The sequence below is a fragment of the Oncorhynchus keta genome, chromosome 27, assembly GCF_023373465.1.
Source record: "Oncorhynchus keta strain PuntledgeMale-10-30-2019 chromosome 27, Oket_V2, whole genome shotgun sequence".
Lineage (NCBI taxonomy): Eukaryota > Metazoa > Chordata > Actinopteri > Salmoniformes > Salmonidae > Oncorhynchus > Oncorhynchus keta.
The window spans coordinates 22,771,443-22,797,493 of NC_068447.1; the positions used below are offsets into that span (position 1 = coordinate 22,771,443).

Sequence of the window (26,051 nt, forward strand, 5' to 3'; positions counted from 1 at the left end):
CAAAATCTGTCATTGAAGACTGAGCTCAATATTAAACCTCTTTTTTTCAGAACTCTAGAGAAAAACATTTGACAAGCTTTAATTGTGATGAGAACCCGTATCCCTTTAAGTATTGTAATGTTACGGCAAGACAAGCTTGTTAAGTTCATTATAGCTATCACAGCCCCCCTAGACACTCCTCACCTCCTCAGAGCATACCTATGCCCTGACAGCATCACCGCTGTGGTACAGCCAGCCACCCCTTTGGTGTTAGAGCCAAGAGTGTTAACACACAGCTAAGTCCCTCTGCCACTATTAGGAGCCCCACTCACAGGCAGCTGTTTCTGAAAGGAGAGGGTCTGATTGGGTCCAGAGAGACTGATGTACTCAACTGGAGGAGTGTGGTTAGGTGAGTCAGAGTGAATTAGTCGGGCCATACCATGACAATAAATGTCCTGACTGAAAAATAAAAGTCATATCTTCATCAAAATAATATTCCTATCTTAATCGGAAAAAAAGTCCTATCTTAATCGAAGTAAAAGTCCGATATGAGGTTCTGTAAAGATGGTCAGATATAAAGTCTGAGTTCAGGTCTTCTGCTTGGAGCCCCATCCTGCCATCATTCCGCCATCTTGGCCATCTGGTGTGTCACACTGCTCCTCCACTTTAGGATGTTGTTGTTTCCCTCTGAGCAGAGCAGAACTTCACCCTCTTGTTTCCTCCTCCTCCTCTCAGTCACATAAACAGGACAGGTGTTTTACGTTGTTTTCTTTAACCCGTGAGTGTTTGTGTCACCTCCTGTCCTCCAGAATTCTGCTTCCTGTCCAAGCCTTGTGGCCAAGGATGTTCCACCATCACCCTCAGGGATAACCCAAGACTTTACCCTGTCGCTAAGCAACGTGGAGCAGGTACAGTATACCCTTACCCTTGTTAGATATTATCCTAAATGTGGTACAGCCGGATAGGACTAAAGTAACTCTTGGTCTTAGAGGGAGATTGGTGGGAATCATAGTCATCAATCCCTAAATGGTTGCTCTTTGGGAGTGAGCTGAGACAGCTGCAGTGACTATGTGGGAGAGGTTAGAACCAAAATGATACCTCGTAGCTGTCTGTTCCCACCAGGTTCTCACCTCGTAGCTGACTGTTCCCACCAGGTTCTCACCTCATAGCTCTGTTCCCACCAGGTTCTCACCTCGTAGCTGACTGTTCCCACCAGGTTCCCACCTCATAGCTCTGTTCCCACCAGGTTCTCACCTCGTAGCTGACTGTTCCCACCAGGTTCTCACCTCGTAGCTGTCTGTTCCCACCAGGTTCTCACCTCGTAGCTGACTGTTCCCACCAAGGCTCTCACCTCGTAGCAGACTTTTCCCACCAGGTTCTCACCTCGTAGCTGACTGTTCCCACCAGGTTCTCACCTCGTAGCTGTCTGTTCCCACCAGGTTCTCACCTCGTAGCTGTCTGTTCCCACCAGGTTCTCACCTCGTAGCTGACTGTTCCCACCAGGGTCTCACCTCATAGCTCTGTTCCCACCAGGTTCTCACCTCGTAGCTGACTGTTCCCACCAGGTTCTCACCTCGTAGCTGACTGTTCCCACCAGGTTCTCACCTCATAGCTCTGTTCCCACCAGGTTCTCACCTCGTAGCTGACTGTTCCCACCAGGTTCTCACCTCGTAGCTGTCTGTTCCCACCAGGTTCTCACCTCGTAGCTGACTGTTCCCACCAGGTTCTCACCTCGTAGCAGACTGTTCCCACCAGGTTCTCACCTCGTAGCTGACTGTTCCCACCAGGTTCTCACCTCGTAGCTGTCTGTTCCCACCAGGTTCTCACCTCGTAGCTGACTGTTCCCACCAGGTTCTCACCTCGTAGCTGACTGTTCCCACCAGGTACTCACCTCGTAGCTGACTGTTCCCACCAGGTTCTCACCTCGTAGCTGTCTGTTCCCACCAGGTTCTCACCTCGTAGCTGACTGTTCCCACCAGGTTCTCACCTCGTAGCTGACTGTTCCCACCAGGTACTCACCTCGTAGCTGACTGTTCCCACCAGGTTCTCACCTCGTAGCTGTCTGTTCCCACCAGGTTCTCACCTCGTAGCTGACTGTTCCCACCAGGTTCTCACCTCGTAGCTGACTGTTCCCACCAGGTTCTCACCTCGTAGCTGACTGTTCCCACCAGGTTCTCACCTCGTAGCAGACTGTTCCCACCAGGTTCAATCAATCATTTAAATGTATTTATAAAGCCCTTTTTACATCAGCCAATGTCACAAAGCTGTACAGAAACCCAGTCTAAACCCCCAAACAGCAAGCAATGCAGATGTAGAAGGAAAAAGGAACCTAGGACAGGAACCTAGGAAGAAACCTAGAGAGGAACCAGGCTCCTAGGGGTGCCTAGTCCTCTTCTGGCTGTGCTGGGTGGAGATTATAACAGAACATGGCCAAGATGTTCAAACGTTCATAGATGACCAGCAGGGTCAAAGAATAATAATCACAGTGGTTGTAGAGGGCACAACAGGTCAGCACCTCAGGAGTAAATGTCAGTTGGCTTTTCATAGCCGATCATTCAGTTAGAGACAGATGTCTTATGTATGTATACAGTCATTTACAGACATATGGAGACATTCAAAGAACATATAGCAATCTTTAGTACTATTCACCCTATCTTTCTACTTTTGTACATTTTGTACCTTCAGACACTGATTTCAGATCAGTCTGTATAACCCTAATCCTAACCTCAACATATTGAATGTGAGCCAGAAGCTGATATTGTATCTGTGATGAGGGTCTGACTCTGTCTGTTAGCATGTGACATTCCATCCCTGACTAGTTGCCAGGTCTGGTCAGTCGTAACTATAACCCTGTGCCCTTTCACACACTCTCCCTCTGGATTTATATTGTGATAGAGAGTCACACGCACACGCACACACACACACACACACTTTACCATCCAGATGTTGATGAATATGATGAATATGAATTATACATGATTCTGAATTTCTGCCTGGCAGGGACAATTATCCTCTTCTATTTAGATGTTTTGCATTCTTCCCCTCCCAGGGTTGTCAATGGTTACCAGAGTTGTTCAGGGGGACACAGTTCTCTCCCAGCCAGGTCCCTGTTATTATGTCTCAGTTGACACCCTATTCCTAGTGTTCGTACATCTATAGAATGAACCCAGGAAGATCAACCCTGCTCGACTAATGGGTATCTAGTTCAACTATATGGAACAGCCACTATGCTGATAATGGAACTAGAACAAGCACATCCTCTGAACAAAGAGACATCTCCAATCTCCAATACAAACATGACTAACTATGTGAAAACATGGAGTAACCTTGGTGCCAGGCTGTTGCTGCTGTAGCTTTCTTGCCAATGTTGTCTAGCCAATGTTGTCTTGCCAATGTTTGGCATGGATCCATCCAATTGCAAAGCAGTCGGCTGAAGCAGAAACAGACTGTCAATCAAGCTAGGATGGGGAAAATAAAGACCTAGCAACATTTCTAAAGGCAAAATATCTATACCAAAATGTGTTTCCACAAACCCCTGCTTTCCTGGGTGATGTCAGACTGCGGCAGCCTTCTGATTGGTTTCTAAATGAAGGTTTTATTGTCATGAGGACTGTTCGGTTTGTTTTGTTCTGTAGCAGGAGGAGCTTGAGTGTGACTTTGGGAGTGAGCAGCGGTACGAGGCTCGATGGCTGAACAGTGTCTCAGAGGTCAAGTGCAGTGGAGTGATGGTGAGTACAACCAATCACCTTCCTAGGAGCATGTGTCACTCAACACAATCTTGGTGAAGGTGCAAGTCAGAAATAAGATGTTTAGTGTATGGCCAATCAAAGCCATGCTTACTGGTTGTGTATGGTGAAATGGCCAATCAGCGAGCTTGTTTCTGTCCATGTAGCTGACCACAGTGGAGAGGAGTCAGGTGTTTCAGCTCAGCCTGCGGAGAAAGGGACACCTGGACAAATACATTGACAGCCCTAAACCCATGAATGGTAAGAATATACACGCGTGCACACACACACACACACACACACACACACACACACACACACACACACACACACACACACACACACACACACACACACACACACACACACACACACACACACACACACACACACACACACACACACACACACACACACGCACAAGCCTACTCCCAGATGCCAGTATATTCTCAATGTTAACAGGCCATGTATTTGCCATGTGAGCCCTGAGAGCAGAAGAGCTGACCTACAGCCAGAAGAACGGCATACTTAACTACAGGACTAATGCTTCATACCATACTCACTGCTCAGTCATCAAAACACACAAGCACAAATGGTTTCTCTGTGGGAGGTGCTGGAATATGCACATGCACATCTGTTTCTCTGGGCTTCTGTTATGTCTTCCCTCTCTGTTTCTCTGGGTTTCTGTTATGTCTTCCCTCTCTGTTTCTCTGGGTTTCTGTTGTCTTCCCTCTCTGTTTCTCTGGGCTTCTGTTGTCTTCCCTCTCTGTTTCTCTGGGCTTCTGTTGTCTTCCCTCTCTGTTTCTCTGGGCTTCTGTTGTCTTCCCTCTCTGTTTCTCTGGGTTTCTGTTGTCTTCCCTCTCTGTTTCTCTGGGTTTCTGTTGTCTTCCCTCTCTGTTTCTCTGGGCTTCTGTTGTCTTCCCTCTCTGTTTCTCTGGGCTTCTGTTGTCTTCCCTCTCTGTTTCTCTGGGCTTCTGTTGTCTTCCCTCTCTGTTTCTCTGGGCTTCTGTTGTCTTCCCTCTCTGTTTCTCTGGGTTTCTGTTATGTCTTCCCTCTCTGTTTCTCTGGGTTTCTGTTATGTCTTCCCTCTCTGTTTCTCTGGGTTTCTGTTATGTCTTCCCTCTCTGTTTCTCTGGGATGTCTTCCTCTGTTTCTCTTTTGTTATGTCTTCCCTCTCTGTTTCTCTGGGTTTCTGTTTGTCTTCCCTCTCTGTTTTCTCTGGGTTTCTGTTATGTCTTCCCTCTCTGTTTCTCTGGGCTTCTGTTATGTCTTCCCTCTCTGTTTCTTCTGGGTTTTCTGTTATGTCTTCCCTCTCTGTTTCTCTGGGTTTCTGTTATGTCTTCCCTCTCTGTTTCTCTGGGTTTCTGTTATGTCTTCCCTCTCTGTTTCTCTGGATTTCTGTTATGTCTTCCCTCTCTGTTTCTCTGGATTTCTGTTATGTCTTCCCTCTCTGTTTCTCTGGGTTTCTGTTATGTCTTCCCTCTCTGTTTCTCTGGATTTCTGTTATGTCTTCCCTCTCTGTTTCTCTGGGTTTCTGTTATGTCTTCCCTCTCTGTTTCTCTGGGTTTCTGTTATGTCTTCCCTCTCTGTTTCTCTGGTTTCTGTTATGTCTTCCCTCTCTGTTTCTCTGGGTTTCTGTTATGTCTTCCCTCTCTGTTTCCTGGGTTTCTGGTCTTCCCTCTCTGTTTCCCTGGGTTTCTGTTATGTCTTCCCTCTCTGTTTCTCTGGGTTTCTGTTATGTCTTCCCTCTCTGTTTCCCTTGGTTTCTGTTATGTCTTCCCTCTCTGTTTCTCTGGATTTCTGTTATGTCTTCCCTCTCTGTTTCTCTGGATTTCTGTTATGTCTTCCCTCTCTGTTTCCCTGGGTTTCTGTTATGTCTTCCCTCTCTGTTTCTCTGGGTTTCTGTTATGTCTTCCCTCTCTGTTTCTCTGGGTTTCTGTTATGTCTTCCCTCTCTGTTTCTCTGGGTTTCTGTTATGTCTTCCCTCTCTGTTTCTCTGGATTTCTGTTATGTCTTCCCTCTCTGTTTCTCTGGATTTCTGTTATGTCTTCCCTCTGTTTCTCTGGGTTTCTGTTATGTCTTCCCTCTCTGTTTCTCTGGGTTTCTGTTATGTCTTCCCTCTCTGTTTCTCTGGGTTTCTGTTATGTCTTCCCTCTCTGTTTCTCTGGGTTTCTGTTATGTCTTCCCTCTCTGTTTCTCTGGGTTTCTGTTATGTCTTCCCTCTCTGTTTCTAATGGGTTTCTGTTATGTCTTCCCTCTCCGTTTCTCTGGGTTTCTGTTATGTCTTCCCTCTCTGTTTCTCTGGGTTTCTGTTGTCTTCCCTCTCTGTTTCTCTGGGTTTCTGTTATTTCTTCCCTCTCTGTTTCTCTGGATTTCTGTTATGTCTTCCCTCTCTGTTTCTCTGGGTTTCTGTTATGTCTTCCCTCTCTGTTTCTCTGGGTTTCTGTTATGTCTTCCCTCTCTGTTTCTCTGGGTTTCTGTTATGTCTTCCCTCTCTGTTTCTCTGGGTTTCTGTTATGTCTTCCCTCTCTGTTTCTCTGGGTTTCTGTTATGTCTTCCCTCTCTGTTTCTCTGGGTTTCTATTATGTCTTCCCTCTCTGTTTCCCTGGGTTTCTGTTATGTCTTCCCTCTCTGTTTCTCTGGGTTTCTGTTTTGTCTTCCCTCTCTGTTTCCCTGGGTTTCTGTTATGTCTTCCCTCTCTGTTTCTCTGGATTTCTGTTATGTCTTCCCTCTCTGTTTCTCTGGATTTCTGTTATGTCTTCCCTCTCTGTTTCTCTGGGTTTCTGTTATGTCTTCCCTCTCTGTTTCTCTGGGTTTCTGTTATGTCTTCCCTCTCTGTTTCCCTGGGTTTCTGTTATGTCTTCCCTCTCTGTTTCTCTGGGTTTCTGTTTTGTCTTCCCTCTCTGTTTCCCTGGGTTTCTGTTATGTCTTCCCTCTCTGTTTCTCTGGATTTCTGTTATGTCTTCCCTCTCTGTTTCTCTGGGTTTCTGTTATGTCTTCCCTCTCTGTTTCCCTGGGTTTCTGTTATGTCTTCCCTCTCTGTTTCTCTGGGTTTCTGTTATGTCTTCCCTCTCTGTTTCTCTGGGTTTCTGTTATGTCTTCCCTCTCTGTTTCCCTGGGTTTCTGTTATGTCTTTCCTCTGTTTCTCTGGATTTCTGTTATGTCTTCCCTCTCTGTTTCTCTGGATTTCTGTTATGTCTTCCCTCTCTGTTTCTCTGGGTTTCTGTTATGTCTTCCCCCTCTGTTTCTCTGGGTTTCTGTTATGTCTTCCCTCTCTGTTTCTCTGGGTTTCTGTTATGTCTTCCCTCTCTGTTTCTCTGGGTTTCTGTTATGTCTTCCCTCTCTGTTTCTCTGGGTTTCTGTTATACATTTACATTACATTTAAGTCATTTAGCAGACGCTCTTATCCAGAGCGACTTACAAATTGGTGCATTCACCTTATGACATCCAGTGGAACAGCCACTTTACAATAGTGCATCTAAATCTTTTAAGGGGGGTGAGAAGGATTACTTTATCCTATCCTAGGTATTCCTTAAAGAGGTGGGGTTTCAGGTTATTTATGTCTTCCCTCTCTGTTTCTCTGGGTTTCTGTTATGTCTTCCCTCTCTGTTTCATAGGTTCAGTATGATATACGCAGCCCGTGCAGTGATGTGATGGAGCCCTTTCAAATAGCCTATGTGTACTAGCAGAATGTATTGTGTTAATTAAGCCCTCCCCTTTGTCCCCTCCCTCTCCCTCTCTCTCTCAGTGGAGGTGTACAACTGTGGGGTCGGCAGTGGGGATTGTTCCCAGTGTTGGGGACGTGAGGACCAGGGTCATCTGTGTGGCTGGTGTGACAACATCTGTAGAACTAGGGATGACTGCCAGTATATGAGTAGTCAGTGTCCTGACCCCGAGATCACCAAGGTAGGAATACACACACACACAATGACCCATCCACAAGATCCATAAGACTGGACACGTCTAACTGTACTGTACATACTCATTCATGCAAATCTCCATCCCGTCATTGTTGACCTAGGGCCTAATTTAGAACAGGAAGTGGTGGTGTGTCACATGATCTGTCACATGGCTCTGCCTTTCCTCTGTCTTGGGATTGGGGCTTATTTTGGAAGGGGAAGTGTTATTACAGAGCTTCATTAAACCAAGTCAGTCTAAAACATCACTCTTTACTGTACAACTCCCTGATTGACTGACACCACAGCACAGTCACAGCACTTAGGCACTGGCTCTTATGGAGGAACAAAACAACTGATCTGGAGGGATGACAGAGGGCATGGGAACACTTAGCCACTGTCTAACCCTGTCTGTCTGTCTGGGCAAGTGCGTGCGTGTGTGTGTGTGCGTGCATGTGCGTGCGTTTGTGTGTGTGGAGTTCTGTGCATACCATGTCGGTATTGAGCTCGGTACACAGTCACCCACAGAAATAGAACAGAGCAATATACATTACCGATGTGATCACACTACAACCACATTGGTCAGGGAAATGAATGTGTTTATTTGGATGCAGATCTCACTGTGGTCAGCACCTAGTGGTCATTAACCCCAGTCAGCTGAACACATGGGTTCAACTCTTCAGTTGGATTCATCTGAGTGACTGTGCTCCTTTCTATCAAGGCTTCTGAATATTTGTGGTTATGTCCCTATGTTTGAAATGCCAGGCATTAAAGAGTGTTTAGAGTTGCAATCAGACCCACTCTGAACGCTGCTGAATGCTGCCTTTATCTGTGCTGCAGACAGGAAGTACGGCTCACATGAGGCTCAGTTGGCCTAAACACTTCCTGTAGATAAAACCTGCCTGGCCTGGCCAAGCAGGGGAACAAAGAAGTCTGACACACACATGCGCACACACACACACACACACACACACACACACACACACACACACACACACACACACACACACACACACACACACACACACACACACACACACACACACACACACACACACACACACATACACACTAACACTCAACTAATCTATAGCATCTTACACAATGGGTACACCTTCATTCAAAGGCCAGCAAGGGTTTAGAGCCACAACATATAGACCAGTTGACGTTTTTTATGGGATAGATCCGCTTTAATATTGCAGATAGATTGCAGCTTCCAACAATGTAATTGCCTGCATCATTTCCAATCCCCCATATATTTTTGGGATATACAGTACCAGTCAAAAGTTTGGACACACCTACTCATTCAATGGTTTTTCTTTATTTTTGTTTTCTACATTGTAGAATAATAGTGAAGACATCAAAACGATGAAATAACACATATGGAATCATGTAGTAACCAAAAAAGTGTGAAACAAATCAGGTGTAACAACACCTGCACAGGATTGGTACATCCGAACATCACACCTGCGGACAGGTACAGGATGGCAGCAACAACTGCCCGAGTTACTCCAGGAACGCACAATCCCTATATCAGTGCTCAGACTGTCCGCAATAGGCTAAGAGAGGCTGGACTGAGGGCTTGTAAGGCAGGTCATCACCAGACTTCACCGGCAACAATGTCACCTTTGGGCACAAACCCACCGTCGCTGGACCAGACATGACTGGCAAAAAGTGCTCTTCACTGACTAGTCGTAGTTATGTCTCACCGAGGGTGATGGTCGGATTCACGTTTATCGTCGAAGGAATGAGCGTTAAACTGAGGCTTGTACCCTGGAGCAGGATAGATTTGGAGGTGGAGGGTCCATCATGGTCTGGGGCGGTGTGTCACAGCATCATTGGACTGAGCTTGTTATCATTGCAGGCGATCTCAACGCTGTGCGTTACAGGGAAGACATCCTCCTCCCTCATGTGGTACCCTTCCTGTAGGCTCATCCTGACATGACCCTCCAGCATGACCCTCCTGCAAGACAGGAATGCTAGTGTTCTACCATGGCCAGCGAAGAGCCCGGATCTCAATCCCATTGAGCATGTCTGGGACCTGTTGGATCGGAGAGTGAGGGCTACGACCATTCCCCCCAGAAATGTCCTGGAATTTGCAGGTGCCTTGGTGGAAGAGTGGGGTAACATCTCACAGCAAGAACTGGCAAATCTGGTGCAGTCCATGAGGAGGAGATGCACTGCAGTACTTTTAATGCAAATACTGACTTACTTTTGATTTTGACCCCCCTTTTGTCCAGGGACACTATTCAATTTCTGTTAGTCACATTTTTATTATTTTTATTTTATTTCACCTTTATTTAACCAGGTAGGCTAGTTGAGAACAAGTTCTCATTTGCAACTGCGACCTGGCCAAGATAAAGCATAGCAGTGTGAACAGACAACACAGAGTTACACATGGAGTAAACAATTAACAAGTCAATAACACAGTAGAAAAAAAGGGGAGTCTATATACATTGTGTGCAAAAGGCATGAGGAGGTAGGCGAATAATTAAAATTTTGCAGATTAACACTGGAGTGATAAATGATCAGATGGTCATGTACAGGTAGAGATATTGGTGTGCAAAAGAGCAGAAAAGTAAATAAATAAAAACAGTATGGGGATGAGGTAGGTAAAAATGGGTGGGCTATTTAACAATAGACTATGTACAGCTGCAGTGATCGGTTAGCTGCTCAGATAGCAGATGTTTGAAGTTGGTGAGGGAGATAAAAGTCTCCAACTTCAGCGATTTTTGCAATTCGTTCCAGTCACAGGCAGCAGAGAACTGGAACGAAAGGCAGCCAAATGAGGTGTTGGCTTTAGGGATGATCAGTGAGATACACCTGCTGGAGCGCGTGCTACGGATGGGTGTTGCCATCGTGACCAGTGAACTGAGATAAGGCGGAGCTTTATCCACATGTCTGTGGAACTCGTTCAGTTTATGTCTCAGTTGTTGAATCTTGTTATGTTCATACAAATATTTACACGTTACATTTGCTGAAAATAAACGCAGTTTCTTTTTTTGCTGAGTTTATATATACACATCTTCTTCTTTTTTCCCCCACTAACCCCTCCCCTAATTGGAGTAAACTAATGAACAACAACACTTAAGATTCTACTTCCAGCCTTTACATACATACTACTGTATATACATTTTATATAGTAAAATGTATATAGTAAAATAGTCAAATGTTCCTAACTTCACGTTCCTAGGAACATGAAGTGAGGCGGCCATCTCTGTCGGCGCCGGAAGTACAACAACAACAACTTTATTTGACTCTATGTAAACTGGAAACCACATATCCTGAGGCTGCATTCATTGGAGCTGGGGATTTTAACAAGGCTGATCTGAAAACAAGACTCCCTAAATTCTATCAGCATATTGATTGTGCAACCAGGGCTGGTAAAACCCTGGACCATGTTATTCTAACTTCCGCGACGCATATAAGGCCCTCCCCCACCCCCCTTTCGGAAAAGCGGACCACGACTCCATTTTGTTGCTTCCAGCCTATAGACAGAAACTAAAGCAGGAAGCTCCCGCGCTCAGGTCTGTTCAACGCTGGTTCGACCAATCTGATTCCACGCTTCAAGACTGCTTAGATCACGTGGATTGGGATATGTTCCGCATTGCATCCAACAACAACATGGACCAATACGCTGATTCCGTGAGAGAGTTCATTAGAAAGTGCATCGGCAATGTCTTACCCACAGCAACTATTAAAACATTCCCAAACCGGAAACGTTGGATTGATGGCAGCATTCTCGCAAAACTGAAAGCGTGAACCACTGCTTTTAACCAGGACAAGGTGACCGGAAACATGACCGAATACAAAACAGTGTAGCTATTCCCTCCGCAAGATAATCAAATAAGCTAAGCGTCAGTATAGAGACAAAGCAGAGTTGCAATTCAACGGCTCAGACACAAGAGGTATGTGGCAGGGTCCACAGTCAATCACGGACTACAAAAAGAAAACCAGCCCCGTTGCGGACCAGGATGTCTTGCTCTCAGACAAACTAAATAACTTCTTTGCTCGCATTGAGGATAATACAGTGCCACTGACGCGGCCCGCTACCAAAACCTGCGGAATCTCCTTCACTGCAGCCGACGTGAGTAAAACATTTAAACGTGTTAACCCTCGCAAGGCTGCAGGCGCAGGTGGCATCCCCAGCCGCGTCCTCAGAACATGCGCAGACCATCTAGCTGGTGTCTTTACGGACAAATTCAATCAATCCTTATCCCAGTCTGCTGTCCCCACATGCTTCAAGTTGGCCACCATTGTCCCTGTATCTAAGAAAGCAAAGGCAACTGAGCTAAACGACTACTTTCCCATAGCACTCACTTCCGTCATCATGAAGTGCTTTGAGAGACTAGTCAATGACCATATTATCTCCCCCTACCTGACACCCTAGACCCATTCCAATTTGCTTACTGCTCCAATAGGTCCACAGACGACGCAATCGCGACCACACTGCACACTGCCCTAACCCATCTGGGTAAGAGGAATACCTATGTGAGAATGCTGTTCATCGATTACAGCTCAGCATTTAACATCATAGTACCCTCCAAACTCGTCATCAAGCTGTACCCCGCCCTGTGCAACTGGGTCCTGGACTTCCTGACGGGCCGCCCCCAGGTGGTGAGGGTAGGTAACATCTCCACCCCACTGATCCTCAACACTGGGGCCCCACAAGGGTGCGTTCTGAGCCCTCTCCTGTACTCCCTGTTCACCCACGACTGCGTGGCCATGCACGTCCTCCAACTCAATCATCAAGTTTGCGGACGACACCACAGTGGTAGGCTTGATTACCAACAACGACAAGACGGTCTACAGGGAGGAGGTGAGGGCCCTCGGAGTGTGGTGTTAAATAACCTCACTCTCAACTCCAACAAAACAAAGGAGATGATTGTGGACTTCAGGAAACAGCAGAGGGAGCACCCCCCCTATCCACATCGACGGGACAGTAGTGGAGAGGGTAGTAAGTTTTAAGTTCCTCGGCTTACATATCACTGACAAACTGAATTGGTCCACCCACACAGACAGCGTTGTGAAGAAGGCGTAGCAGCGCCTCTTCAACCTCAGGAGGCTGAAGAAATTTGGCTTGTCACCAAAAGCACTCACAAACTTTTACAGATGCACAATCGAGAGCATTCTGTCGGGCTGTATCATCGCCTGGTACAGCAACTGCTCTGCCCACAACCGCAAGGCTCTCCAGAGGGTAGTGAGGTCTGCACAACACATCACCGGGGGCAAACTGCCTGCTCTCCAGGACACCTACACCACCCGATGTCACAGGAAGGCCATAAAGATCATCAAGGACAACAACCACCCGAGCCACTGCCTGTTCACCCCACTATCATCCAGAAGGCGAGGTCAGTACAGGTGCATCAAAGCAGGGACCGAGAAACTGATAAACAGCTTCTATCTCAAGAACATCAGTCTGTTAAACAGCCACCACTAACATTGAGTGGCTGCTGCCAACATACTGACTCAACTCCAGTCACTTTAATAATGGAAATTGATGTAAAAAAATGTATCACCAGCCACTTTAAACAATGCCACTTTATATAATGTTTACATACCCTACATTACTCATCTCATATGTATATACTGTACTCTATACCATCTACTGCATCTTGCCATCTTTATGTAATACATGTATCACTAGCCACTTTAAACTATGCCACTTTATGTTTACATACCCTACATTACTCATCTCATATGTATATACTGTACTCGATACCATCTACTGCATCTATCCTATGTCGTTCTGTACCATCACTCATTCATATATCTTTATGTACATATTCTTTATCCCTTTACACTTGTGTGTATAAGGTAGTAGTTGTGGAATTGTTAGGTTAGATTACTCATTGGTTATTACTGCATTCTCGGAACTAGAAGCACAAGCATTTCCCTACACTCGCATTAACATCTGTTAACCATGTGTATGTGATCATTAACATCTGTTAACCATGTGTATGTGACCATTAACATCTGTTAACCATGTGTATGTGACCATTAACATCTGCTTACCATGTGTATGTGACCATCAACATCTGCTTACCATGTGTATGTGACCATTAACATCTGCTAACCATGTGTATGTGACCATTAACATCTGCTAACCATGTGTATGTGACAAATAACATCTGCTAACCATGTGTATGTGACCATTAACATCTGTTAACCATGTGTATGTGACCATTAACATCTGCTAACCATGTGTATGTGACCATTAACATCTGCTAACCATGTTGTGTATGTGACCAATAACATCTGTTAACCATGTGTATGTGACCATTAACATCTGCTAACCATGTGTATGTGACCATTAACATCTGTTAACCATGTGTATGTGACCATTAACATCTGTTAACCATGTGTATGTGACCATTAACATCTGTTAACCATGTGTATGTGACCATTAACATCTGTTAACCATGTGTATGTGACCATTAACATCTGTTAACCATGTGTATGTGACCATTAACATCTGTTAACCATGTGTATGTGACCATTAACATCTGTTAACCATGTGTATGTGACCATTAACATCTGCTTACCATGTGTATGTGACCATTAACATCTGCTTACCATGTGTATGTGACCATTAACATCTGCTAACCATGTGTATGTGACCATTAACATCTGTTAACCATGTGTATGTGACCATTAACATCTGTTAACCATGTGTATGTGACCATTAACATCTGCTAACCATGTGTATGTGACCATTAACATCTGCTAACCATGTGTATGTGATCATTAACATCTGCTAACCATGTGTATGTGACAAATAACATTTGATTTGATTTTACAGACACAATCTATTTTACAATAGTTATATTTTGTTTGTTTTTACTCCAATCCTTCCGCTAACCTCAATCCCTCCCATCTATTTCTGAAGATTATGCAGTTAGATTTATTTTTGCCATATATTTTTAACTGCTGTTTCACAAAAGTTTTTAACCGATATACATTTTACTGACATGGCATATTTTACATGAGTTATCGTGTTGTTATTAGTACCACCATTCAGCTCCACTCAACCCATCCCATCTATATCCTAACACCATCCATACTGGATTTCTTTTTGCCATATATTTTAAAACTGTGCTGTGATGTGTCACAAAAGTTCTGATCCTTTCTATTCTCATAGTTTCTACAGATTGTAAATGAAAGATTAATACAATTCTAAAAGTAATACTTTTTTTATTGATCTATTGACTATGACATTTCAAATCGCCCAGCAGTGCTATCTGCAGAGTTAGCTCCAGGTAAATGTTGCAATTCTTCAGGCATTCCTGGACCTGCGAGCAAATCAAGCTATGTATGGACATTACCATAACAAATGATCTAATGATTCTGTCTCTTCGCAGCAAAATCTGCAGAGCTAGGATGGCTGTATCCCTCGTATTGCAAGAACATTGCAAGAATTATGTATAATATTTTAATTTGAAAAACTCTAAGTTGTGAGTCCAGCGTTATTTTGCACATCAGTACATAAACCATGTGCCACAGAATCGATACGTCAGAAATCTCTTCCCAACTATTTTGCAATCTATATGGTAAATGTTGTCAATTTATTCATCCTTAAATTAAACTGGTGTACTTTTTATTCATCACAATTTTCTTTAACCTTTCTAGCGCAGGCGTTCCGCTAGCAGAACCCCTCGACAACATTCCACTGAAAAGGCAGCGACGAAATTCAAAAATATTTTTTTGAAAATTTAACTTTCACACATTAACAAGTCCAATACAGCAAATGAAAGATAAACATCTTGTTAATCTACCCATCATGTCCGATTTCAAAAATACTTTACTGCAAAAGCACAACATATGATTATGTTAGGTCACGGCCAAGTCAAAAAAACACACAGCCATTTTTCCAGCCAAAAATAGGAGTCACAAAAAGCAGAAATATATATCAAATTAATCACTAACCTTTGATGATCATCAAATGACACTCATAGGACATCATGTTACACAATACATGTATGTTTTGTTCGATAATGTGCATAATTATATCCAAAAATCTCAGTTTACATTGGCACCTTATGTGCAGTAATGTTTTGATTCCACAACATCCGCTGATTTTGCAGAAATACTCATAATAAACATTGATAAAAGATACAACTGTTATTCACAGAATTAAAGACAGACTTCTCCTTCATGCAACCGTTGTGTCAGATTATTTCAAAAAAACTTTACAAAAAAAGCATAATCTGACAACGGAGCTCAGAGCACGATCCAGCCAGAGAAATATCCGCCATTTTGGAGTCAACAGAAGTTAGAAATAACACCATAAATATTCACTTACCTTTGATGTTCTTCATCAGAAGGCAGTTCCAGGAATCCCAGTTAGACAATAAATGACTGATTTGTTCCATAAAGTTCCATAATGTCCATCATTTATGTCCAAATATCCACTTGTTGTTAGCGTGTTCAGCCCACTAATTCATCTTCATGAGGCGCGAGCACTTCGTCCAGACAAAAACTTGAAAAGTTCCGTTACCGGTCGTAGAAACAAGTCAAACGATGTATGGAATCAATCGTTAGGATGTTTTTAACATAAAACATCAATAATGTTCCAACCGGAGAATTCCTATGTATGAAGAAAAGCACTGGAACGAGAGGTAACTCTGTCGGGAGCACGCGCCACGAGCCTGAGACACTCTGCCAGAACACTGACTCAAACAGGTCTCATGAGCCCCTCCTTTATAGTAGAATCCTCATTCAAGTCTCTAAAGACGGTTGACATCTAGTGGAAGCCGTAGGAAGTCCAACTTTATCCATATCCCACTGTGTATTCGGTAGGCCAAGCTTTGAAAAACTACAAACCTCAGATGTCCCACTTCCTGGTTGGATTTTTCTCAGGTTTTCACCTGACATATGAGTTCTGTTATACTCACAGACATCATTCAAACAGTTTTAGAAATGTCAGAGTGTTTTCTATCCAATACTAATAATAATATGCATATATTAGCATCTGTGACAGAGTAGGAGGCAGTTCACTCTGGGCACGCTATTCATCCAAAAGTGAAAATGCTGCCCCCTATCCCAATTTTGGTCTTTAATGCAGGGCCAACACTTCCTTACTTTTCCCCCCTTTCACTTGCCTCTTCCATTTTTCGGTAATACTGCAATAAGTTGGTTGTAATTTTGAGTAGAGCAGACATTTCCATATAATTTTGTTAGCTGCGTGTGTGACATAACTCCACTAGTCCTATTTTTTTATATTATTTACAAAATTATACTTAATAATTTTTAAATTTGTAATTTGTTGTATTATTTGTTCTGTATTTTCTGGTGGATTAAACTGAAATTGCAACCAACTTTCTATGGCTTGTTTTAAAAATAGCAATTTTATTATTTTTCAAATAACCTAAAGTAAGAGCTTGTAATGTGAATAAAGGGGAAAATGCCATTCTTGAACAGTGGGTGAGTCATTCATACTAATCTGCTAGAGAACCAGTTTGTATTTAAGTATAAATTGTGTATGACTGATGCCTTTAGTGAGATGTCAAATGCTTTAATATTTAATCATTTCTGCCCTCGAACTCATATTCATTATATAAATTGGCCTGTTTAATTTTGTCTAGCTCGCCGTTCCAAATAAAATGGAACATTTTTGGCTCATATATTTTAAAAAACAGGTCGCTGGTTATAGACAAGACCATAAGCAAATAGGTCAACTGGGATATGACTAAAGCGTTCATCAGGGTGATTTTTCCACAAATAGAGAGGTCATTTTTCTATCTATTTTTGCTAACTTTCTATGAAAATGTATTCCAGTTAGATAATTTATTTATTTCGGGATATATATACCGAGTACTGTATGTCCACATCACCGTTAAACTATTTAATTGCTAAACTACACGGTAATGAAAAGTTGTATTTTTTCAGTGATCCAATACGTAATATAGTACACTTATCATAATTTGGTTGCAATCAAAGAGGTTAGAAAAAGTATCCAGATCCTCTATGAGGCTGTGGAGGGATCTAAATAGTGGATTTAAAAGAAAACATTCATCATCAGCGTACAATGGCACCTTTATTTTTAACCCCTAGATTTCTAACCCCTTGATATTATTGTTGGATCTGATTTTAATTGCTAACATTTCAATGGCCATAGTAAATAGATATGCCGATAGTGGACAACCTTGTTTAACTCCTCTTGACAGTTTAATACTTTCTGAGAAGTAGCCATTATTTACTATTTTACACCTGGAGTTACAATGTATAACTTTAACCCATTGTATAAGAGATTTTCCAAAATTGAAATATTCCAGGCATTTGTATATAAATTCCAGTTGTACTTTATCAAAAGCCTTTTCATAGTCAGCTATGAATACGAGGCCTAGTTTCCCAGTTTTTCAATTGTGTTCCATTGTTTCCAGTACTGGCCTTATATTATATCCAATGTATCGTCCATGTAAAAAACCTGTCTGATTAGGATGAATAATATCCAACAATAACCTTTTCATCCAATGCGCTATGCCTCCAATTGTTTTTGGACTCAATCTTTATATTTACCACTTGGATCCTGTTTCAGTAATAATGAAATCAGACCTAGTTGAGTATCTGATAATCTACCATTTTTATAGGAGTGGTTAAACATGCTAATAACGGTCCTCTGACTGTATCAAAAAAGTGTTGGTATACTTCCAGGGGTATGCCATCCAGCCCTGGAGTTTTCCCGGACTTACATGCTTTAATTACATCAAGAACTTCCTCCTCTGTAATTTGCCCTTCAAAGGAGTCTCTCTGTACAGCTGTTAATTTTACATTGTTAATATTTTTTAAAATCATAACATTTACTTCAGTTAGTTGAGATGGAGGAGACTGAAATGAAAACATCTGCTTAAAGTACTTTGCTTCCTCTTTCAATATATAATTTGGGGAATCATGGGTGACTCCATCTTTTGCAACAAATTTCAATAAATTATTCTTGGTAGCATTTCTATGTTGAAGATTAAAAAATAATTTTGTTAATTTCTCTCCATATTCCATCCAGTTCACTTTATTTTTTATAATATCTAACACGGGATCTTTCTTGAATAAGTTCCTCCATTTCTTTTTGTTTTACCTCTAACTTATTCTGTGCCTCTATGGTACAGCTTTTATTGATATCTATGTTTACTGTTAGTCCTTCCATTTCCTTTTGTTAATATGGACTCTTTTGACCTAAATTGCTTTTGTTTTAGAGATGAGTACTGAATTGCATGGCCTCTAAAGGCACATTTAAAAGTATCACATGCAATAAGGGGATCTGCTGTACATATATTATGTCGGAAAAAGTCAGTTATAAGTTCTTCTGTCCTAGTTAAAAACAAATTACCATCCAATAGGCTTTGATTAAATTTCCAATATCCTCACCCATGTGGAAATTCTGTAAGAGCAATATATATGCCAATTATTTGGGGTCCAACCGCATTATGTCCCTTATCAACACTTTTTAAACTTTTGTTTCCAGCGAGAATGACATAAGGAAGTAATCAAGATGATTAGCTTGATTGAGCCTCCGCCATGTATATCTCACTAGGTCCGGATATTTAAGCCTTCATATATCCACTAGTTGCAATATATCCATGACATTCGTGATTTCCTTAAGTGCATGAGGGTGATCTTATGTAGTGAGATTTCCTTCTCGGCCATTTTGGGTATTTAATACAATATTATAATCTCCTATCATAATAATAGAGTATTGTATTGTTTGTAGGTTTGATAAATTATTATATACATTTTCAAAGAAGTGATGATCATCATTATTTGTTCCGTAAAGATGAATAACCCATATCTGTTTATGGTCCAATAATACATTTTAAATCATCTACCTTGCAGATCTGTTTGGGCAATGGGCACATTCAGATCAAAATTATTGTTCATTAATTTCATGGCCCCTTTTGAGTTTCTTTGTCCATGGGAGAGGTATATTTCACCCCCCCCAGTCCTTTTTCCACACAACTTTATCTAAAATGTTGACTGAGTTTCCTGTAAACAATAGATATTATATTCCTTCTCTTTTAGCCAGGTAAATACTGATCGTCTTTTCTTATTATCTGCTAAGCCCTTACAATTAGAACTAGCTATACTTATTTCACCATTTACCATAATGAGATTCAAGTCTCAATTCTATATATCATAATATATGTTTGTAAACTTACCATTAAAAAGTACCATAGTGTTTGAGTGTCCATATTGAGTGTTGATATTTGCATTGCTACTAAGTAAACCTCCAATTGTTCTCCACTATTCCACCCGCTAATCCACCCCATCCCAAATGGGGTTGTCATCCCATTGACTGGCAGAACACCCACCGTCCCCCCCGGATCCCAGGGCCAGTAGAAGTTAGCATTGTTCACTCTGTCAGCCCACTCAGTGTCCCTGCGTGACTCTCTGTATCAGACATTGTGTCAGTGTCATGACTCATGGTTTGTTGTGTGAGAGTGTCCGTCTGTGTGTGTGTATCCCGCTTAGATGACTGAGGTTAAAAGTGTTGAAATCCTCTATTCATGGGCAGCCCAATGTAACACACAGACGCACACACACACACACACACACACACACACACACACACACACACACACACACACACACACACACACACACACACACACACACACACACACACACACTGAAACAGCTCCCTCAGGGGAGGTGGTTGTAAGACAGTAAACTGGGGATGTGGTTGTGGGAGACTGGGAGCGTGATGCAATGCTTTGGCAGCCATGTTTTCCCAGACAGTCTCACCAGGAGTTAGTTAGAGTTACAGTCAGAGTTCTCAGTCTTATGGGGGAGTATCTGTTCTACCACAGTATCACCAACGGTTTACTGTTACTCTGTCCACCACAGTGACTATGTCTAAAGATTGTATGGGCTGCTCCTGTAATGTTTCCCTTTCTGCGCCACATTTTTATTTAGTCAGCTTACAGTTGGGAAATCAGTCATTCTAGCATATTCTTTGAGCATAAACAGCAATATGAAGTATATGTTATGTGGATAGACAAGCCAGTAAAATACAGTAATGTGTTCTATGTTTGTAATACTGCAGGTAATAAAGGCAGTTGTCTGCGAAGAGTAGTTAAGATGGACTGCAACACAGTATACAGTATGGTCTCAAACAGTGGGTTTGAACCAATAATGTTGATGTTTACGGTATGATCTGAACACCTGATCATGATAGAAATCTGGAGGCAGGATCCTTAAAGGATCTTTATCCAAATGATCAGTGTATCTCCACAAGAGCCCAACCAATTCATAAATTCCTGTCAAGACTATCTGGAGCATTGTAGAGGTCTTTAGAGATCCTTTATTGTTGAATGTGTTTTGAGATCAGGAAATCTCCTGATGTTATTGTACTGTACTTTGCTCCCCTCATCATGACTCATTCACAGAGGAGTGACTGGTGCAAATGAGCAGCATGGCAGCTAACGCTATCGCTAACACCAGACATGATAACACCCGTTAACACCAGAGAGAGAGAGATGTCCCAGATACATGGTGATAATTACTGTACCTACCAAGGAGAGCTTGGAGGTGTGTGCATGTGTGTGTGTCACAATTGAATCTAAAGGCTTAAAAATGTGACTCATTTTGGGATAAGCTAGTTGAAGGTCAAAAACTTTGTGTTACCAAACACTTACATCAATCACCCTGTTGGTCTTATACAAATCAAATCAAATCAAATTTTATTGGTCACATACACATGGTTAGCAGATATTAATGCAAGTGTAGCGAAATGCTTGTGCTTCTAGTTCCGACCATGCAGTAATATCTAACAAGTAATCTAACAATTTCACAACAACTACCTTATACACACAAGTGTGAAGGAATGAATAAGAATGTCCATAAAAATATATGGATGAGCGATGGCCGAACGGCATAGGCAAGATGCAGTAGATGGTATAGAGTACAGTATATATATATGAGATGAGTAATGTAGGATATGTAAACATTATATAAAGTGGCATTGTTTAAAGTGACTAGTGATACATTTATTATATCCAATATTTAATTATTAAAGTAGCTAGAGGTTTGAGTCAGTATGTTAACATCAGCCACTCAATGTTAGTGATGGCCTTGAGATAGAAGTTTTTTTTTAGTCTCTCGGTCCCAGCTTTGATGCACCTGTACTGACCTCACCTTCTGGATGATAGTGGGGTGAACAGGCAGTGGCTCAGGTGGTTGTTGTCCTTGATGATCTTTTTGGCCTTCCTGTGACATCGGGTGGTGTAGGTGTCCTGGAGAGCAGGCAGTAGTTTTCCCCCGGTGATGCGTTGTGCAGAGCTCACTACCCTCTGGAGAGCCTTGCGGTTGTAGGCGGAGCAGTTGCCATCCCAGGCGGTGACACAGCCCGACAAGGATGCTCTCGATTGTGCATCTGTAAAAGTTTGTGAGTCTGTGTGGGTGGACCAATTCAGTTTGTCCATGATGTGTACGCAGAGGAACTTGAAACTTTCCACCTTCTCCACTACTGTCCCGTCAATGTGGATAGAGGGGGTTGCTGCTCTGCTGTTTCCTGAAGTCCACGATCATCTCCTTTGTTTTGTTGACGTTGAGTGTGAGGTTATTTTCCTGACACCACACTCCGAGGGCCCTCACCTCCTCCCTATAGGCCATCTCGTTGTTGTTGGTAATCAAGCCTACCACTGTAGTGTCGTCTGCAAACTTGATGATTGAGTTGGAGGCGTGCGTGGCCACGCAGTCATGGGTGAACAGGGAGTACAGGAGAGGGCTGAGAACGTACTCTTGTCGTGCCCCAGTGTTGAGGATCAGCGGGGTGGAGATCTTGTTTCCTACCCTCACCACCTGGGGGCGGCCTGTCAGAAAGTCCAGGACCCAGTTGCACAGGGCGGGGTCGAGTCCCAGAGTCTCAAGCTTCATGACGAGTTTGGAGGGTACTATGGTGTTAAATGCTGAGCTGTAGTCGATGAACAGCATTCTCACTTAGGTATGTCTCTTGTCCAGATGGGTTAGGGCAGTGTGCAGTGTGATTACGATTGCGTCGTCTGTGGGTCTATGGTGTCAGGTAGGGTGGAGGTGATATGATCCTTGGCTAGTCTCTCAAAGCACTTCATGATGACGGAAGTGAGTGCTACGGGGTGAAAGTCGTTTAGCTCAGTTACCTTAGCTTTCTTGGGAACAGGAACAATGGTGGCCCTCTTGAAGCATGTGGGAACAGCAGACTGGGATTGAGATTGACTTAATATGTCCGTAAACACACCAGCCAGCTGGTCTGCGCATGCTCTGAGGACACAGCTAGGGATGGCGTCTAGGCCGGCAACCTTGCGAGGGTTAACACTTTTAAATGTTTTACTCACGTTGGTTGCGGATCTGGGTTCTTGGTGAATTTATAACTGTTTGCTTTTATATGGTAATATAAGTGTAAGTTACACACTATGTCCTCGTTTCTCACTTTAGCTTGGAAGCACAATGTTTGTGTATCTCAGCTGTCAATCACATGAATACTTATGAATACTTTTCTTAATGTAGACCCACTTCCTCCCCTCTCACCCAGATCAAGTGGAAGCACAGTTTTTATGTGTGATAGATCTGCAGCTAGCTTGAGCCAGGCTAATAACCCACGGAGGGGTCACAGCGACCTCAGGACAGCCAGGGAAATGGTCACTCTGCGAGGCATGATGCCAAGATGACAGGAACCCCTGGAGCCTCTAGAGGTTGCCCTTAGACACTGATCTATGACCAGTTTTTCCACCCCCAAGTCTAGTCTTGAACATGAGTGAGGGGGGCTTGGGGCAAAGCTGACCTCAGATCAGCCCATAGGAGCAACCTCCTCTTTGTGTCTCCATGGTAGGATTTTCTAAACTAGCTAGCTACGCTACACTGGGAGTTGATGGTAGATTGCTTTTGCCTGGGAGTCAGAGATAGCTATCTCTGTGGTTGTGTTTCCGTGGTGATTGGATAAATACTCTCTCTGCATGGCTCCTTAGAGGAAGGCTGGGAGAAGCAAGGTCAAGGTTGAAATTATGTGTGAGAGCATGCTTCTGATCATAATATGACAAAGGAATTTCAAATACTGTAGGGACAATAGGCTACTGGAGGAATGGGAGTATAGGCTGGCTCCCTCGCTGTAGATTTGCTCTCTCTCTCACCCTCACCACCCTCTCTTCCCCGTCTTAATATTCTCCCCTGTTGATCTCTCTCTTCCCCATCTTCATATTCTCCCCTGTTGATCCCTCTCGTTCCCCATCTTCATATTCTCCCCTGTTGATCTCTCTCTTCCTCATCTTCATATTCTCCCCTGTTGATCTCTCTCTTCCCCATCTTCATATTCTCCCCTGTTGATCTCTCTCGTTCCCCATCTTCATATTCTCCCCTGTTGATCTCTCTCTTCCCCATCTTCATATTCTCCCCTGTTGATCTCTCTCTTCCCCATCTTCATATTCTCCCATGTTGATCTCTCTCGTTCCCCATCTTCATATTCTCCCCTGTTGATCTCTCTCTTCCCCATCTTCATATTCTCCCCTGTTGATCTCTCTCTTCCCCATCTTCATATTCTCCCATGTTGATCTCTCTCGTTCCCCATCTTCATATTCTCCCCTGTTGATCTCTCTCTTCCCCATCTTCATATTCTCCCATGTTGATCTCTCTCTTCCCCATCTTCATATTCTCCCCTGTTGATCTCTCTCTTCCCCATCTTCATATTCTCCCCTGTTGATCTCTCTCTTCCTCATCTTCATATTCTCCCCTGTTGATCTCTCTCTTCCCCATCTTCATATTCTCCCCTGTTGATCTCTCTCTTCCCCATCTTCATATTCTCCCCTGTTGATCTCTCTCTTCCCCCTATTCACTCTAACAGCTCAATATCTGTACCACTCCCACTCCCTTCCATCTACCTCTCCGTCTTTCCTGCTTATTGTTCTCTCACGTTACATTTGAGTAATTTAGCAGATGCTCTTATACAGAGCAATTTACAGGAGCAGTTAGGGTTAAATGCCTTGTTCAAGGGGACATCGACAGATTTTGTACGGAGTCTGCTCAGGGATTCGAACATTTTGATTACTCGCCCAACGCTCTTAACCACTAGGCTACCTTCTCCTTGACGATGTACCACTCCTCTCTGACTCTCTTTATACTGTAGCTCTCTCGCTCTCAGTCTCACTTGAGTCCTGGAAGAACTACTCAGGTTTCAGAGTACACATACAGATACAGGCCTGTAGCTCAGAGAGGTACTGACTGAAGAGCCCTCTATATAAAACCTGACCCCAAACTGAGTGGAGGGAATGTGTCGCTCTCAATTATTTCTAAATCTTGAGCTCAAGAGGAATATATGCAGGCACTTATCCCTCTTTCCTTCTCTCTCTTTGCCCACAGATCTCCCCCCTGAGTGGACCGTTGGAGGGGGGCACCCTGCTCACGGTACAGGGCAGGAACATGGGCCGCAGGGCTGATGTGGTGAAGGTCTCCATCGGGATGGTTCCATGTAAAATCTTGCCCTACCGATACACCGTCTCTGTACAGTAAGTACCTTTCTTATGATTGATTGATTCATTAATTGGTTGATACATGCATTCATTTATTCAGTCATTCAGTGACTTTGTGCACAGGTGTCAGAAGTTCACAAAAAAATGTTGTTAATTGTTTTGAATCATATTATAAAAAGGGTGGTTCGAGCCCTGAATGCTGATTAGCTGACAGCCGTGGTATATCAGACCGTATACCATAGGTATGACAAAACATTTATGTTTACTGCTCTAATTTGGTAACCAGTTTATAATAGCAACAAGGCACGAGGGGTTGTGGTATATGGCCAATATACCACGGTTAAGGGCTGTGTCCAGGAGCTCTGCAATGCGTCGTGCCTAAGAACAGCCCATATTATATATATTTTTTTGCCTTAACCTCCCTTATCTCACCTCATTTGCTCACATCGTATATAGACTTATTTTTATACTGTATTATTGACTGTATGTTTGTTTTACTCCATGTGTAGCTCTGTGTCGTTGTATGTGTCGAACTGCTTTGCTTTATCTTGGCCAGATCGCAATTGTAAATGAGAACTTGTTCTCAACTTGTCTACCTGGTTAAATAAAGGTTAAATAAATCCAAAATAAAATAATAATATTGGCCATATACCACACCCCCTCGTGCCTTATTGCTTAAATATAGAACGCCTTTATAGAACATTACTATTCGCTTTAAACCGTTCCATTCACATAAAGGAGATAATTCAAGACCACAACATTATCACCAAGGATACAGCAGAACCCTGGGTTAAACCCTGCACATAGTATTCCATGGAAACACCGTAACTCTAGAACCACATAAAAACTTCCATACCAATTTCCATAATGTTCCATGGATGGAAAAGTTTATCTGGTCCCTCTCCACTGGAGCCAATCAGGCTGTATTAGAATACAGACCCGTTGTGGGGTAACCCGCAGGTCTTACCTGGCTGTCACTACTCAAGCTCTTGTTTGAGGCCCACATCAAAAGTGTGACCAAT

The 26,051-nt window shown here is 43.0% G+C and overlaps 1 protein-coding gene across 1 annotated transcript in view; it reads left to right on the forward strand.

Moving 5' to 3' along the window:
* LOC118360277 (plexin-D1-like) overlaps positions 1-26,051 on the forward strand; it is a 118,721-nt gene that overhangs the window by 29,019 nt on the left and 63,651 nt on the right. Inside the window, exons 9-13 of the mRNA XM_052481959.1 lie at positions 789-887; positions 3,615-3,707; positions 3,872-3,965; positions 7,453-7,610; positions 24,920-25,065. Coding sequence (XP_052337919.1) covers positions 789-887; positions 3,615-3,707; positions 3,872-3,965; positions 7,453-7,610; positions 24,920-25,065 — 590 coding nt within the window. The remainder of the gene's footprint in view (positions 1-788; positions 888-3,614; positions 3,708-3,871; positions 3,966-7,452; positions 7,611-24,919; positions 25,066-26,051) is intronic.